The 15,619-nt window shown below is 41.3% G+C and overlaps 1 protein-coding gene across 1 annotated transcript in view; it reads left to right on the top strand.

The window, feature by feature from the left end:
- Positions 1–15,619, top strand: part of LOC122794974 (fatty acyl-CoA reductase 1-like) — a 647,127-nt gene that overhangs the window by 310,689 nt on the left and 320,819 nt on the right. The window contains exon 6 of the mRNA XM_044063565.1: positions 12,581–12,625. Coding sequence (XP_043919500.1) covers positions 12,581–12,625 — 45 coding nt within the window. The remainder of the gene's footprint in view (positions 1–12,580; positions 12,626–15,619) is intronic.

The following is a 15,619-nucleotide window of genomic DNA, read 5'->3' as shown; positions in this document are numbered from 1 at the left end:
TCTGAAGCCCCGGTTTAGGGGCATACAATATGCTGGCTGACTCCACACTAATTTGCTCTGCTAAATCATTGCTGAACTCCAAACTAATACACAAGATATATTCCAAAAACAAAGTTGGTTCTTTAAAAGCGTTGCCTGCTCCTGAGCATAAAAAAAACCAAACTCCTACTTTTTAAGCCTACTAATAGATCTGCACTAGATTTCCACGATCTTATCCAATAAACTTACCCAGTATTATATCACCTGACCCCCACAAACTGTTAGGTGTCACGTTAGCGATGACGACCTTACCTTTGACCACTTTCACATTAACAATATACCATTAAAAATAAAACGAAAACTTCGGCTCTCTATCGAGATTAGGACATTTCTAACCTCCCAGCCAAAGCCACTCTTGCTCACTCTCACCTCATCTCTGCTCTTCTCTATGCCTCACCAATCTACACTAACCTCAAAAACATCTTTAACAAACTATCAACCACCTCAACCACCTACAATAACATAGCCAGATTTGTTACTGGTAAAGCACACATGAACACATCACTGTTTTAATAACTGGTTTGAACTGCTGGCGACTGCCCTAATGCTCTTTCTTTCCCAACACAGTTGTCCATAGAGCTCTAAGTCAAAAATACACCTGCACTTTCTAACCTCTTAACGCATATATTCTAATCTAAACTCTCCGGCTCATCAAACAAACTGCTAGTATCCTTGGTAAAAGCTAATAACCTAGCTGCGACTCCTCTTCTCAAATATAGTCTAGGTAGTGTAAATCTTTGTAATCTAGTTTTAGGTTTCAATGTTTTAAGTTCTTTTCCCTGGTCTCTCTTAGTATTTATCTGGTTCTAGAAGTTGTATTGATGTTTAATAGAATGTATTTTTAGTATTTCCAGTTGCCTTCCTTTTGTAATCAAGTTGCTTTAGTTGAAGTGTTACAAGTCTGTAACTTGTTACTTGTAAATTGTTATTTGCACTCATTATAAATCTTTTATGACCATATGTGGAGCTTTTCCTTCTCTGCTGATGGAAAATGAAAATCCAGTCAGACAGTCTCAAGTTAACAAATGTAAAATAAATAAAAAATAAAATAAAATAAAAATTGTGTACTTCCACAGGTAATATAGGTGATTTCATTAATGGATTCATTAGCAGCTTGGTAGTTGTAGCTGCTGTTATTAGATCTTGGAATTCCCCAAACGGCAGCGATCCTTAGTCTGAGAAGACTGCAGACTGAACAGTGGGGTGGTTAGAGCTATGCCAGTGTGAAAACTAAAACTGTTACAGGCTAGTAATTAACATTAACTTGAAACTGAATTTTACTCAAATTACACTGACTGGATGACAGCAAAGAAGAAATTTGAAAAAAAATCAGACAAGGATAAGAAAGCTCTGGCTGGAAAGAACTTTCAGGATGTCAAGAGTCAGGAATGAGATTAAAATTGCTATTTTTTCAGCAGTATTCAGAGTATTCTGGAGGGTCAGACACATTTTAGATGCAGTTTAGGCTAAAGAGGAAATTATAAAAACAAAGAAGCCAACAGTGTAACCAGTAAGTTTAAGGGAATTGTACTTTGCATTATTTTCACAGTAACAAGGCCCATGGGAGAGACTTTGCCACTGAAAGTTTGTGTAGTTGTAAAGGGAAAAGCTCGAGAAGCAGAAAAATATGAGGAGGGGTTAAAAAGAATCAGGAGTTCCTTGTACTTGAACCAAAGACCAGTATTTTGAGGTTTAGACTATCTGAAGACCAGCAACAAGGCAAAATTGGTGAATAAATGGGCAAAATGTACGTCTGTCCTATTAATTCTGAAGATCTTGCTGAAAAAGACAGTTTTGACTGACACCTTGGGGAGAACTCTAAAGCACAAACCCCACTTTATTGTTCAGAAGAGCACTGAAGGGATTGAAGAAGTAACTAAGTAAAACTTTTGCTAATATTTATATAGAAATTCCATGATGGAAATTGCATGTTAAATTATAAAGCAGTTTTGTAATGTATGCTGTCAGGGTATTTCAAATGTGAAGTGGGAGAGTTTTCAGACTATTGTATATTCAACTGATGTAAAGCAAGAAAGTGCTTATCTTTTTGTAATAGGGTCAGAAAAAAATTGCTCATAGTTAGTCATAGCTTTTCATGCCTGTGTACAAACAACTTAAATTATGAAATGAATCCCGATTGTTGGTTGGAAAGCTGTAGTTGTGGTCCTTTGCTTTGCTGGGATGGTTTTGAATTGCAGTATACCTCTGAACAGCTGTAAAATTAGAAGCTTTTAGTCCTTGTGTACCCTCTCCTGTTTGGGATAAGTATATCAAAGGGGAAACACAGGAAGTATAGACTAGATAAAAAGTCCCAAAATAGGGCAACCAAAGCTAGCTTAAATGTAGTTTGTAGAAATCTGAAGCCAGTCATTCATGAATGGGAGAGCATGAATTTTCTACAGTTGCATGAACTTGGATTTGCACACACATGTCCCATGTTCAGTCAGTGGCACCTTAGACATTAGCAACTGTGTTGAAATAGCTTTTTTCCAAGCAGATTGCTAACCTGGTTACCAATACTAACCTTCTGGTCCTAACATGTCTTGCTGGTTTGGACATATTGCAGTCATGGACCACTTGATATAACGTGCATACTTCAGGTGGTTTACTTTGCCACATATTACTGAAACTGTGGTTGAGGTTTCCAAAGGGAAATAAAGCAGCTGCATTTGATCCAGATAACATACCTGATATATTTAAACATTTAGGCTTGCATACGATTGCCTCGCTATCTTTTGTTTTTGACAGTCTTAAAAAAAACTGCATTGTTCCATTTTCATGTAAAAAGACTAATATCCCAGATTTTCTTTTAGGTTTGTTTCTTTTCATCATGGTACACTTCTTTCAGCATGCACACACATTTGGTTTGCCAAATATGCAAATGAGTTACTTGATTTTTTACTAATGGTCCTGATTGTAATATGTTCATTATCTCTCTTTATGTTGTAGGAAAATTACTGTGAATAGGAAGGAGTTTAGCAATGATTTTTAGTAAATGTAGTTGACTTTGAGTTCCAGAAAATCATTCTGATTTTGGGTCCCAGAAAATCAATCAAAACTGGCACTTCCAGTAAAAATATTTCCTAATATTTCCTAATTTAATGATCTTGGTGTCTGCATCAGTCCTAAACTGAATTTTAAACCCAATGCTTCAGTGGTCATACCTAAACTCCTAAAAGTATGTGGTCAGATTTTCATAAATTTTCACTCTGGATATGCTATACTTGTGTAACCTGTATTTTGGTCAGTTATGGAGTCAGATGTTTTGTTCCTATTTGAAGGATAATTTAATTCGCAATGTCGAAGAAAGTTTACTAGATACCTGCATGTTCAAGATTTTATTCTGACTGGTATCAAAAACTGGGTGCGTTTTCCAGGTACTCCCACTTTATAAGAGGTAGATTGTGTACAATTCAAAGCCTTACATGGTGAGAAAATATTATTGCTGTGTTAACTTATTCCAAACCGTTATAAAAAGATCATCTTAGTTGCTATATAGAACTGCAAGACATTTCAAATTTGCTTCCTACAGCATCACAACCACCACCAAAATGGAATTGTTTAACCAAGCAGGATTTGTATGATTAGGGTCTGAAACATTGGAGGTATTGCTTGTAGCTAGTAAATAAGGTAAAAAAATGCCCCACCTACCCCTGTTCACTTCCCATTTGTAACATTTTACCTGATGTATAGTCCTTGACAGTGGGTTTGGTTCCGAATACTCTGAACAGACACTGCCATTATTCCAGCTTGCACGTACCAAAAATGCTGGAGCTCTGCTCTACCTATAATGCTCCTTATCAAATTATCTCTAATCTCATTTGCCTCCTCAAAGTGTAAGATGTGTCACCTATAAGCTCTTGAGTGAAGCAGTTTTTTTCTTAAGTGAATATCTTTCCATTATATTTCAAAATTTTTAATACTTTATTCTGCCTTTCATCTACCCGCGCCTTCCTAGTTCATTTTAGTGTGTGCGAGACTTATCTTTTGGTAGTTTTCTATACCATTGGTATATTTTCCCTTTACCTTTTGGTATTTCTTTGTACCATTGTTGGTACTTGTACTTTTTCTATTTTTTTTTCTGTTAGAGGGACATCGGAAAAGAAAATGTCGGTCGCCTCCTCAGTCGCCCGATTTATGGCAGACAAGTCGACCTAAAGGTACTGTTGGATATAAAAGGTGTCTTAAATATGATAGAAAGATGCCCAGTTCAGGCGGGCATACTCTTGCATTTTATTGTCTTGGAGGAGTTTGCCTCCAAGAAGACTGTGCCCATATGCCATGGGTTTACCCATCCAACATTAATGGAGTGCAACGATTTATTTTGAAAGGCCTGTTAAAGTCTTGAGTTTCACTAAGCTCGATCAGGTTCCAGATCAGAGCACACCTACCCCCACTATTTCCAGTAAGCGAGAGAAGCCTAAATAGAGATCCCCACTCTGTTCCGACTATTCCATTGGAACCGGTTCCAAAAGTACCTAAATCTTTGGTGCCGACAGCATCTTTGACACTGACAATTCAAGCATCTAAGCCTTCGGCACTGTTGGTGCCGGCTTCTGCACAGAGTTCATCAGTGCTGACCACATTTTCCTACTGAAACTCGAGAACCTGAATGACTCGCCTATCCCTATGCTGCCTCGGACCAAGTATTCACCTTCAATGGACCTATTTATGGATCATCCTCAAAGTCCTTTGGACAGGCATTCTCCCAGGTCTCCCATTTTGTCTGCCTGATCCACCAGGAGCCTTACTGAGTCAGATATGAGGATAGTGGAACAGCTCCTTGCAGTGAGGGGATTGCCTTCAGCTCTGTTCCTAGTGCTGTGAGGGGATTGCCTTCAGCTCTGTTCCTAGTGCTGTTGCCACTGGAGCAGAGTCTACATCTATTCCAATTTCTTTCTTCTTTGACTCCCACGGAGACTTCATACGGTGTTGACAGTTTGGTACAGACTGCTTTGGTACTGGTTAAAGCTCCATCACCGATCACTTCCCTTACTGCTTCGGGTGTTTTGGACCTGGAGACCACCTGGGGCTGTAGCTTTGTTGTGGGTTCTCTGGGAATGGTTTTGTCTTTGGCCTTTTCAGAGCCGTCCATGCTCCTCTGCATTCATAAGCTCGGACCTGGCTTTGGCGGAGGTTCCCTCTGTGTGGTGGGGGGACCATGGTTCCAAATGAGTCGTCTTCAGTTGCAGGCTTCCTTCCTACTACAGGAGGGACTGCCTTCCAGGCCCTGGGGAGGGCTTTGTCTGTGGCAGTCGGTCTTTACTTACCCCATCAACATTGAGTCTTCCTCTCTACCTGAACTTCCTCCATCCTCTTCCCTGGGACAGAAAGCACAAAAGTCTCAGGCTTTATTCACTGTGGTTGTGTTCTCTTTTGATACCTCTCCAGAACACCCCACCGAAGAGGAAGTGTAAGAGGGAATACTTCTACTCCCCGCAGGAGTCATTCATGGAAGATACTGATTTCGATGAAGGGGAAGGTACCCACAAGTATCCCCTGATGGTTTCCTTTAGGGACATCCTCGAAATCCTGAAACAGAGAGGAGGCTGGTCTTCCACCCAACTTTCCTCTGAGTCTGTATATCTTGAGGCTTTTCATGCTCAACCCTCCACCTCTTGGATTTCTCCGCCCACGGACAACCACATAACTGATCACTCAGCGGGCATAGAAGTCACCTAATGTTATTGAGCCGATCCCTAAGAGACCAGATCGTATATTGTCAGCCTCCAAGGATCAGCCATATTGGACTAAGGGAATCCCAGTAGACGCCATGGTGGTAGCAGCAGCCACTAAGAGGGGAACTTGCTGAAGAGAGTCAACTATCTGTCCCCCGAATAAGGAGTCTAGGGCTATGGATAGATTTGGGAAGCACGTATACACTTCAGCCTTTGCTCTTAGGTCCTTGAATTACATGGCACATTTTACCAGATTGCAAAAGGGATCTGATAAAGAAACGTTTGGATACCATGACAGGATTAGTAGCGGAGGGAGTTTGAGACGGTGACTTCTGAGCTCGCAACCCTAGAATCGATATCTAACTCATCCATGAGGTTGATTGCAGATGCTGCCGAAGGGTCGACTAGAGCAGCGGGTTCATTATCAATTTTCCTGAAAGGAGTCCAGATTTCCATCCTCTGGAGGCAGTCAGGGGTGATTATCCCTACACCAACATGCCTGGCTAAAAACAACAAAGGACTTTTGGGTGCAGAGGATCCTAACCAAGAGGCTACAACGTTCCCTTTCTAGTTCATCCAAGACCTGCAACCGAAATCCCAGATGTTCCACCCACGCACATGGAAGTAGCAGTCTTAGAACTTCAAAAACTGCTTGATAAGTCACCCAAGCAGTCCCACCAGACCAAATAGGATCTGGAATCTACTCAAGGTTCTTTTTAGTGCCAAAGAAAACAGGGGACTGGAGACCAATTTTGGATCTCAGTAGGTTGAGCAGGTCAGTTCAGTAGACCAAATTTCAGAAAGTCTCGGTCCAGTCTATCCCCACTTTTTTGGGAAAGGACTATTGGGTGTGCTCTGTGGATCTTCAGGACACGTATTACTACATAAAAATGGACAAATACTCCAGGAGATATCTGCGCTCCCTACTGGGAGCCAGTCACTACCAATTCCAAGCACTGCCCTTTGGTCTCACCACAGCCCCCCAGGGTATTTACCAAATGCATGGCGGTGGTTGCAGCTCATCTCAAACTGCAAGGATTCCATGTGTTTCCATATCTAGATGATTGACTTCTTACTGCTCCCACCAGGCATCTCCTCGAAGAGGCTCAAGATTATACGCTACAGATTGTGCCACTCTAGGCATTAATGTAAACTATGAAAAGTTCAAGTTACAGCAATGCCAACAGTGTTCAATGGAATGGAGATAACCACAGTCACGAGCATCGCATCACTACCCATAGAAAGACTATAAAGAATAAAAGGCCAAGTCCGCCAGATTGTTCGCAACAAAGTACCAGCAAGGCTTCTACTATAAGCCCTAGGGTCTGCAGCAGCTTCTGTCACCCCAGTTCTTTAACATGATATCACATGAGAATCCTTCAGTGGCGGTTAGCATCTTGATGATCGATGTTAGACCAATCAATGTCTCACTTGATCACAATTGCCAAGCGATACAAACAGGATCTTCAATGGTGGCTTCACTCAAGTGAAATTTTTATGGACTGTCTCTTGTTCCCTCTCACCCCCAAGCCATAGCAACCACTGCTGCATCCCTGATAGGGTTGGGGGGCATTATCTGGGAGGGCAGTCCCAAGACACTTGGTCCCCTCTGGAGGCCAACTTGCATATCGGTGTTCTAGAGAGGAGTGCAGTACTGTTAGCATTGCAAGCATTTCACCTAGCCCTCCGTCAGGGACAGCTGCAGTTCAAACAAATATGGCAGCAGTCTGGTACATCAACAAACAAGGGGGAACCAGATCTTACCCCCTCTTTCGGGAAGCCCTCAAAGTGTGGCAATGGGCGATTTCATCTGACCGCTTTCTTATAGCAAAGCACTTTCTCTGGACTTCCAGAATGATTCTAATGCCTCATGTGGCCTCTCAATCCATCTGTGGCAGAAAAGATATTTTGAAAATGGGCCCAGCCTTCCTGCGATCTGTTTGCATACTCTCTGAACAAGTGCAGCAGCTATTTTGCCCTGATCTCCCCCCCCCCTCCTACTGGGGCAGTTGCCGAGGGATGCTCTTCACGATTGGCCCCCGGTCTTCTATATGCATTTCCCCAGATCTCTTGTATCTCCGTTTCTGAAACAAATCTGGTTGAGGAACAAGATAATCCTTATTGCCCAGTTATGGCCTCAACATATCTGATTTCCATTCCTTTGGCCTCATCTAGTTTGGAAACCATTAACTCTGGAGCCATCTCTGGATGGATTGGTTCATCTGAATCTTCACAATCAATTCCCAAAATCGCCAAGCATTCCTCTTAGTTCCTCAGCCCAATGAATTTGGCCAGTCACAAACCCTCCACAAGAAAGTTGTACCTCAGTAAATGGCACAAATTCTCTGGATGTCCAAATATGACCCATATTCAGCTTTAGTTGAAAAGGTTTTAGACTGTCATCGCTGTGCGAAATGGAAGCCTTTGCTTCTGCCATTCAAGTGTATCTAGCTGCAATTTCCAGTTTTCATGTGGGTCTGAATGGCTCCTCTTTGTCTCATAAACTTTGCAAAGCCTTTTTGAAGGGTTCCATGATGCTCAGACCCCCCATATAAGGAACCTTTAGCACCGTGCGACCTGAATTTGGCACTGCAGTCTCTAATTTATCCACCATTTGAACCTTCAGACAAATGTGACCTAAAGTTTCTGCCTTGGAAAACGTTGTTCTTGGTAGCTGTTAGCAGAGAGAATTTCAGAGATTCAGGCTTTATCTTGTTAAACCTCCTTATATCATTTTTCATAAAGTCTGTATTGAACTAATCCTTCCTCTCTGCCTAAGGTAGTTTCTGACACCAACCTGAACCAGACTATTCAACTTTGTCTTCTTCCCCAATTTTACCAGCAAGGGTGAATATTTTCTCCATTTATTAGATATATCTGGTCTCCAAAGTTTCTATATCCACTGTAGCTATGGTAAGTGTACACACCCCTGTTAATATGCCAGGCTTTTGTAATATAAAAAGAGACCACAATAAATAATTTCAAAGCTTTTCTCACCTCTGTGACCTACAAACCTGTACAATTCCATTGAAAAACAAATCTGTTAGTGGGGGGAAAAAATAAAAACTAAAAAACGTATAGTACACTGGTCTGCACACCCTTACAATTACTTTTTTTGAAGCATCTTTTGATTTAATTACAACATTCAGTCTTCTTGAGGGGAGGAGTCTATCAGCATGGCACATTTTGACTTGGCAAAATTTGCCTACTCTTCCTTGCAAAAGTGCTCCAAATCTGTCGGGTTGTGAGGGCATCTCTTGTGCACAGCCCTCTTCAGGTCACCATCGATTTTCTGTTGGATTTAGGTCTTGGCTCTGGCTAGGCCATTCCAAAACTTTAATTTTCTTCCGGTGAAGCCATTCTTTTGTTGATTTAGATGTATGCTTGGGGTCATTGCCGTGTTGAAAGGTGAAATTCCTCTTCATCTCCAGCTTTCTAGCAGATGCTTGAAGGTTTTGGGCCAAAAGTGACTGGTATTTGGAACTGTTCATAATTCCCTCCACCTTTAAGTCCCAGTTCCAGCTTGAAGAAAAGCAACCACAAAGCATGATACTGCCAATCACCATGCTACACCATGGAGATGATGTTCTTTTGGTGATGTGTGTTTGCGCCAAATGTACCTTTTGGAATTGTGACCAAAACGTTCAACCTTGGTCTCCTCAGACCATAACACATTTTCCCAAGTGCCTTTTGGGAGACTTGATGTATTTTGCAAATTTTATCCAGGTCTGGATGTTTTTCTGTGTAAGAAACGTTCTGTCTTGCAACCCTACCCCATAGTCCAGACATATGGAGAATATGGGAGAGTGTTGTCACATGTAGTATACAACCAGTACTTGCCAGAAATTCCTGCAGCTCCTTCAGTGTTGGTCTCTTGGCAACCTCCCTGACCAGTTTTCGTATGGTCTTTTCATCAGATTTGAAGGGATGTCCAGTTCTTTTCAATGTCATTGTTGTCCCATATTTTCTCCACTTTTTGATGACTGTCCTCACTGTGTTCCATGGTATATCCAATACTGTAGAAATTTTGTTTGTACCCTTCTCCTTATTGATGCCTTTCAACAGTGAGACCCTTTTGATGTTTTGACACCTCTCTACGAACCATGGCTTTTGCTGTAGCAGGCAATTGAGTAAATGTCAGGAAAATCCTACTAGGACAGCTAAACCTTTTATTGGGGTTAATCAGTCTGTAATTGATAAGTGTGTACCCAAGAAGACTGAATGCTGTTATTAAATCAAAAGGTGCTTCATCAAAGTATTAGTTTAAGGGTGTGCAGACACTTATGCAACCAGAGTATTGTATGTTTTTTTTGTTTTGTTTTCCTGTAACAGATTTGTTTTTCAATTGAATTGTACAGATTATAGGACCCATTAAAGGTAAGAAGTTTTGAAATGATTTGTTGCGGTCTCATTATTTTATATCACAAAAACCTGGCATTTTTACAGGGGTGTGTACGCATTTTATATCCACTGTAAGTGGATTAAGGACTGTATTATCTTTGTGTGTGTTGTGATGGCAGTTAAAAAAAAAAAAAAAAAAAAAAAAAAATTGTTTTCTGCTATTAGTGTACAAGTTGTGATGTTATGAGGTAGTGCCATCTGTGCCAGAGAGTAGGGCAGTACATATGCTAGCATAGCTAGCTGGAGTTTTGTACAGAATTCTGTTTGACTGTCACACTGATTTATACAGATGTTTGAGTTAAAAATATATTTGTAAAGTTATTTGTGTTAAAAATGCATCAGCAGTAGATCATGTTGGACAGAAAGAATGCATGTATATTAGGCTGTATTGTAACTGACAGTGTGTATGTTTATCAGAGAACTCTGGAAGGGTGCAAAATAGTGCTTTCAGATGCTGCCAAATATCTTGGGAAAGCTCTGTGTGTTATACCAGAGTCAGGTGACCAGAGGTGATATCCTCTAACCAGCATCTGGTTTCTTTGGAACAGTCGCAGCAGCACTTTATAATCTGATGGGAAAGATTTCTGACAGGATATACATCTTTCACATCCACAGAGAGAGAGAGAGAGAGAGAGACACATCTGGCTTTTGCTGTAAGACAGGCTGCACACATCAGCTTGCCTTGCTTTAGTAAGTAATCCTGGAACAGTAATTATTTAGTTAGGGACAATTAGTGAGAATAGTTGGTATTGTTTTCTGCATCCTGTGAGAAACTATCCAACTGTATTCTTTTTGCGTCTGTGGTTGAAACGTTTATTGTATTCAACATTTTCCTGTTTTCAGTTTTATTATTTATCTTGAAATATTTTAATGCCATTCATTGTGGCTGGTCCTTTAAAGAATACCTTTAACATCTTGAGAGTACTTATGCCTTTTTTTAGTGACACTATGGCCGCTCCTGAAAGCCTTGCTGCTTTGGTCACAGCCTACCATTTGCATTAGTATTTTCACAGTATAATTGGGTACCCTTTGTAAGAGCCTTAGGTTGGCTGACTGGTGGCAGCGTGATTACTTCATTGTCTGTCTGGGCAGAAAAGGATACGGTAAATCTGTGCCAGCTTTTCAGTGCGTGTGTGTGTGTGTGTCTAAAATTTTCTAGTGTCTGACAGCTACTGGGAACAGGGACATGGCTCCAAAGTGGTCAGTGTGAAGTTTTATGTGAGCTTGGAGAGAGTCAGTCCAGCCCCATGTCTGGAGCATGCTCCCTGTGTGCTGTTAAGGGAAATTGTGCTTTGTGCAGGGAGCTGCATCTGAAAATACTGTGGGAATCCACCTTTGCTCTTAGTGACCATCCCTCGCCTGAGTCTGTGTTGAGGATTGTCTCTTTTGATTTCTGGGCCAGAGTAGGAACCCGTCGCACAAAATGACTAGGTACAAGCCTGTTTTGTAGGGTTCTCCCTAGACTGCTGCCTGATAAGTGACTTGCTCAGAATCGCACAGTAGGCAAGTAGTTCAGCAGTAGATTCCCCACACAGTAGGCAAGTAGTTCAGCAGTAGATTCCCCGCAATCTCCAAGATGAAGCTCATTAGCATGTTGCTTTAACGGTCTGTGCTAAACTGCAATGTTTAACTGTTTTGTTAGCCATTTGGCAGCCAACAGTCCATTGGAAATGCTAATATTAAAGGTCACTTCGGTGATATGGCTGCTTCTAGTGCTCGCTTCAGAAGAGTCTCCCTTAGAAATATTTGTACCATGATTGCTTGCTGCTTGTTTCACCAAGCCCTTCTGCCCAGACCATGACTCCAGGAGAGTAGTGTCCTGTGGCATTTCATTTGCAAGAACAATTGATCTTCTAAAAGTTCACCTTTTGCCCTTCTCCCACTTTGACCTTTTGGAGTTTGTTTTTTGATACTGCATGGGATTTTTTCTTCCCAGTCTACCCACTGAGGATCCTTTTATTAGTTGTGACTGATAACCTTGTATTGACTTTTGTACTTTTACTACCTTTCCTGCATAGCACCCCCTTCCCCTTCTTGGTGGTTCCTTTATCAAATAGCTGCTGTTATTCACTAACTTTAGCAAGTATTCTACATCTTTGTATGTTGCTTTTGCCTAGTGGATGGGGTGAGCTAATGGGCACATAGGGTGGTAAGCATGCTGTCCTAGTCTGGAATGTGATATTAGTGTACATCTAAGAGGTGGCACATTCACTCCCATGTAACAGAGACAGAGATGGAAAAGTTGAGGATTGCAAGAGAGGAAATATTTATTTTATTTACTGAGAAGGATTTCCCTGTGCATCAGTTGATATTAGTGAGTATGTGGCTGTTGTATTTTGAAAAACAAGTTTCTTTGAGCTTTTATGAAAATGTGCTGAGTTTTCTTAAGTTTATATTTATGCACAGTTATTTCTGAAAATGAGACTTCTTTGATTAAACTATTTCTATTTTAATTTCTACAGGGATGGATTGACAATTTCAATGGACCTAATGGCCTTTTCATTGCAGTAAGTATTTTTTCCAGCTCTGTAGATGAGCTGCTCTTGGCGATGTTCCAGAACACCTGCTTGGTCATTGCTTTGTTTCTTGGCAGTTTTGTCATTTACCCGTTCAGTCTGAGGCCCCACGAGGGTAGATTCTTAATTTAAGGAGTTGTGGGATGTGCTTCTGGCGTAGCACCATCTTAAAACACAGGACATTTTTTGTTATGCTGTACCCATTGCTGCTTCCCATTTCCTATTGTGCCATACATGTGTGTGCACACATGGATTAGTGTCATTGGTCTTTGCAAATTACTGCCCGTCCTTGGTGGTAACACCTCCTTCCAGATGGATGAGCAAGCAAAAATACCACTTCATCCTACATTGTACCTCCAAATGACTTCACAGGGATTGTCCTTGCTAATTGAACCTGGCTTACAGTCAAGTCCCCCATTCATCTAAGCCATGTTTGCTGGATTTCATCTTTATAAAATCATGAAAAAATGAATTGTTTATATTTTTGCAAAGTGTCATAGGTAGGTGCTGAACTTCAAAAATAGAACTCTTGTTACAACTGTTGGACTAATGATTTTTTTTTAAATGTTAGTTCATGTATCAGTCTGAAAGATTTTGTCTGAGTACCTTGAACTAGCATCTCAATGATGAGACTTTCAGTAATGGCTGGATTTGTGTTTAAGCACAAGTGGTGGCATTTCTTATTCCACATGTAAATTTAAACTTTGCATGATCTGTCTGTTTACTCGCTCCAGAGATAACCCTGAAATGAAGTTCTGTCTGTAATATATGATAACCTTGATGAAGTCTGTAGTTTAGTTCTCTTCATATGGTGCTGTCTGGCTGTTCTTGTAAGGTCTTTCACTTCCAGCAGTATTTGATGCAGGTGCATATGATGTACCATGAAGTACTGACTGCATGAGTCTACCCATCCCCTAAACTTCTGTTTTTTCTGTTGCATACACAGTCTAGCCTTAATATTGAAACACATTGGTGAAAGATTTCATGCATTTAGGGCTGAGAAAAAAAATCTGTCAAGTGTCCGTATTGCTGTCAGTTAGTTGTGATGCACACTGTGCTGTATTGGGGTGAAGCATAATGTCACTGTGCTGTATTGGGGTGAAGCATAATGTCACGTGCTGCCTTAAGTCCTTGTGACTCAGCCATGCTAGTTTGGGATATCAATAGAGTATCCTTTTGGCCTGTCTTAATACCAAGAGGATGACTAGTGCAGGAAAACTCTTACTAAGGATTGACAGAGAGAGGGTACTGTGTGTAATCCTGGGTCATATCTAAAGTACAGCACCAGGGTAGAAGCTCAGAGGAGAGACTATGGAGTACAGCCGCAAGGACAGAAGCTTAAAAGGGAGACTGGAGCCAAGCCCTCTTGGAGGAAGGTCCATTAGTAAAATAACTATCTGGCATGAAAGTGTTGACCTAATCCTCAACCAGTGAGGTTTGACCCCACCACTGTTTTTCTGCTCATCACTTGTCTGAACACCCAGAATAAGGTGCACTCTTGACTCCCTCCTTGAGGTTGTCCTTTGCAAGTGCTAGCACTAGCACCATCCAGCTTCTAGTTGATCAACTGGTGCTTTGGGACAACTGACCTGAAGGTACCTTGTAGCAGAATGAGACTATGCGGGACAAAAATGTACTCTTGCAGACCCTGGCTTAGTCTGAAGGCACCTTTTCTGCATATCCTGGAGCTGATTCCTTTGCGATACTTTTCAGTCCCGTATTGGTCCCAGAGATCACAATATTTTGCTTTCCTTGTAGTAGAAGGAATTGAATTTGGCAGGTGTGGTAAGAGAATGCTAGTCACCCAGCAGTGTAAATCCTGGCTGTAGATTGTCACTGTTGAAGTGACACACTGCATCTGCAAAAATGGTAAAAAGCAGTTATGGATGGATGAGAATGCACTTCCTTGCCCATTGAGGATCAGAGTATCCAGCTGTTACTCACCTGTCAGCTCCAGTCTTCTGTAGTTTATAAGGCCATGGAAAAAGTTTGAAGATTTCCCTCTGTTTGGTTTTCAGAAAATTCTTCAGGTCCCAAGGTGAGCTTCCACATAATCTGCTTCAGTTGTGATTTTGCTCACACTGCAGCTAATGGACATTCGTATATGCCTGTGCAAGACAGTGTAGGTTAGTGTCTGAGTCCATTGAGAGCGTTCTTAAACTTGCTAACTGCCCACTTTAAAGAGAAAGTGCTCTTTGCCCAGGTCATCTAAGACCTAGTGGATCACCTGTTATGGAAGCGTCCACAGCACTGTGGATAACTTATGATCCCTCTGCAACTCCTTATCTTCTAAAGAGGAAGAAATCAGTCTGCATCCAAAGTAAGCTCTAAAGCATTGCATGATTTTTTGCCTACTCTGGTGCTAGGTTTCCTAAGAGCATGACTGTGGCAGCCCCTCCACAGCAGTTTTGTTTCTGGTTTGGGGCAGCATTTGACTCCTTATCTTCTAAAGAGGAAGAAATCAGTCTGCATCCAAAGTAAGCTCTAAAGCATTGCATGATTTTTTGCCTACTCTGGTGCTAGGTTTCCTAAGAGCATGACTGTGGCAGCCCCTCCACAGCAGTTTTGTTTCTGGTTTGGGGCAGCATTTGGAGTGCTCATCTGAGTTTGCTGCAGATTGAGGTCATCGCAAGGAATTAGTGGATTCTAAACATTGTTACTTTAGGTCATGTCTAGAGCTCATGGGTCCTACCAAGAAAATTCCACTGAAGGACCACGCTATCTCAGCAAATCTCTTACAGGACTTTGGTGGTGCTGTTCAAAGGTTCAGTAAATTCACCTTTGCAACAGAATAAAGGCTTTTGTCATTTTCTTGGTTCTGAAGCAGATGGATGGTTTGTTTAATTGTGTGTATGAATGACTTTTGCACGTACACCCAGTATATTTGGATGTCTATATTGTGACCTTTCATTGTCTTGTATCTCTGCAGTTGTAGACTGCCTGAATGGTGTCACTGGATGTTTATGGATGGCTTTTGATACACAA

The sequence above is a fragment of the Protopterus annectens genome, chromosome 2.part1, assembly GCF_019279795.1.
Source record: "Protopterus annectens isolate FY-2018-M chromosome 2.part1, PAN1.0, whole genome shotgun sequence".
Classification (NCBI taxonomy): Eukaryota; Metazoa; Chordata; order Ceratodontiformes; family Protopteridae; genus Protopterus; species Protopterus annectens.
This window is presented reverse-complemented; position numbering and strand designations above follow the sequence as displayed.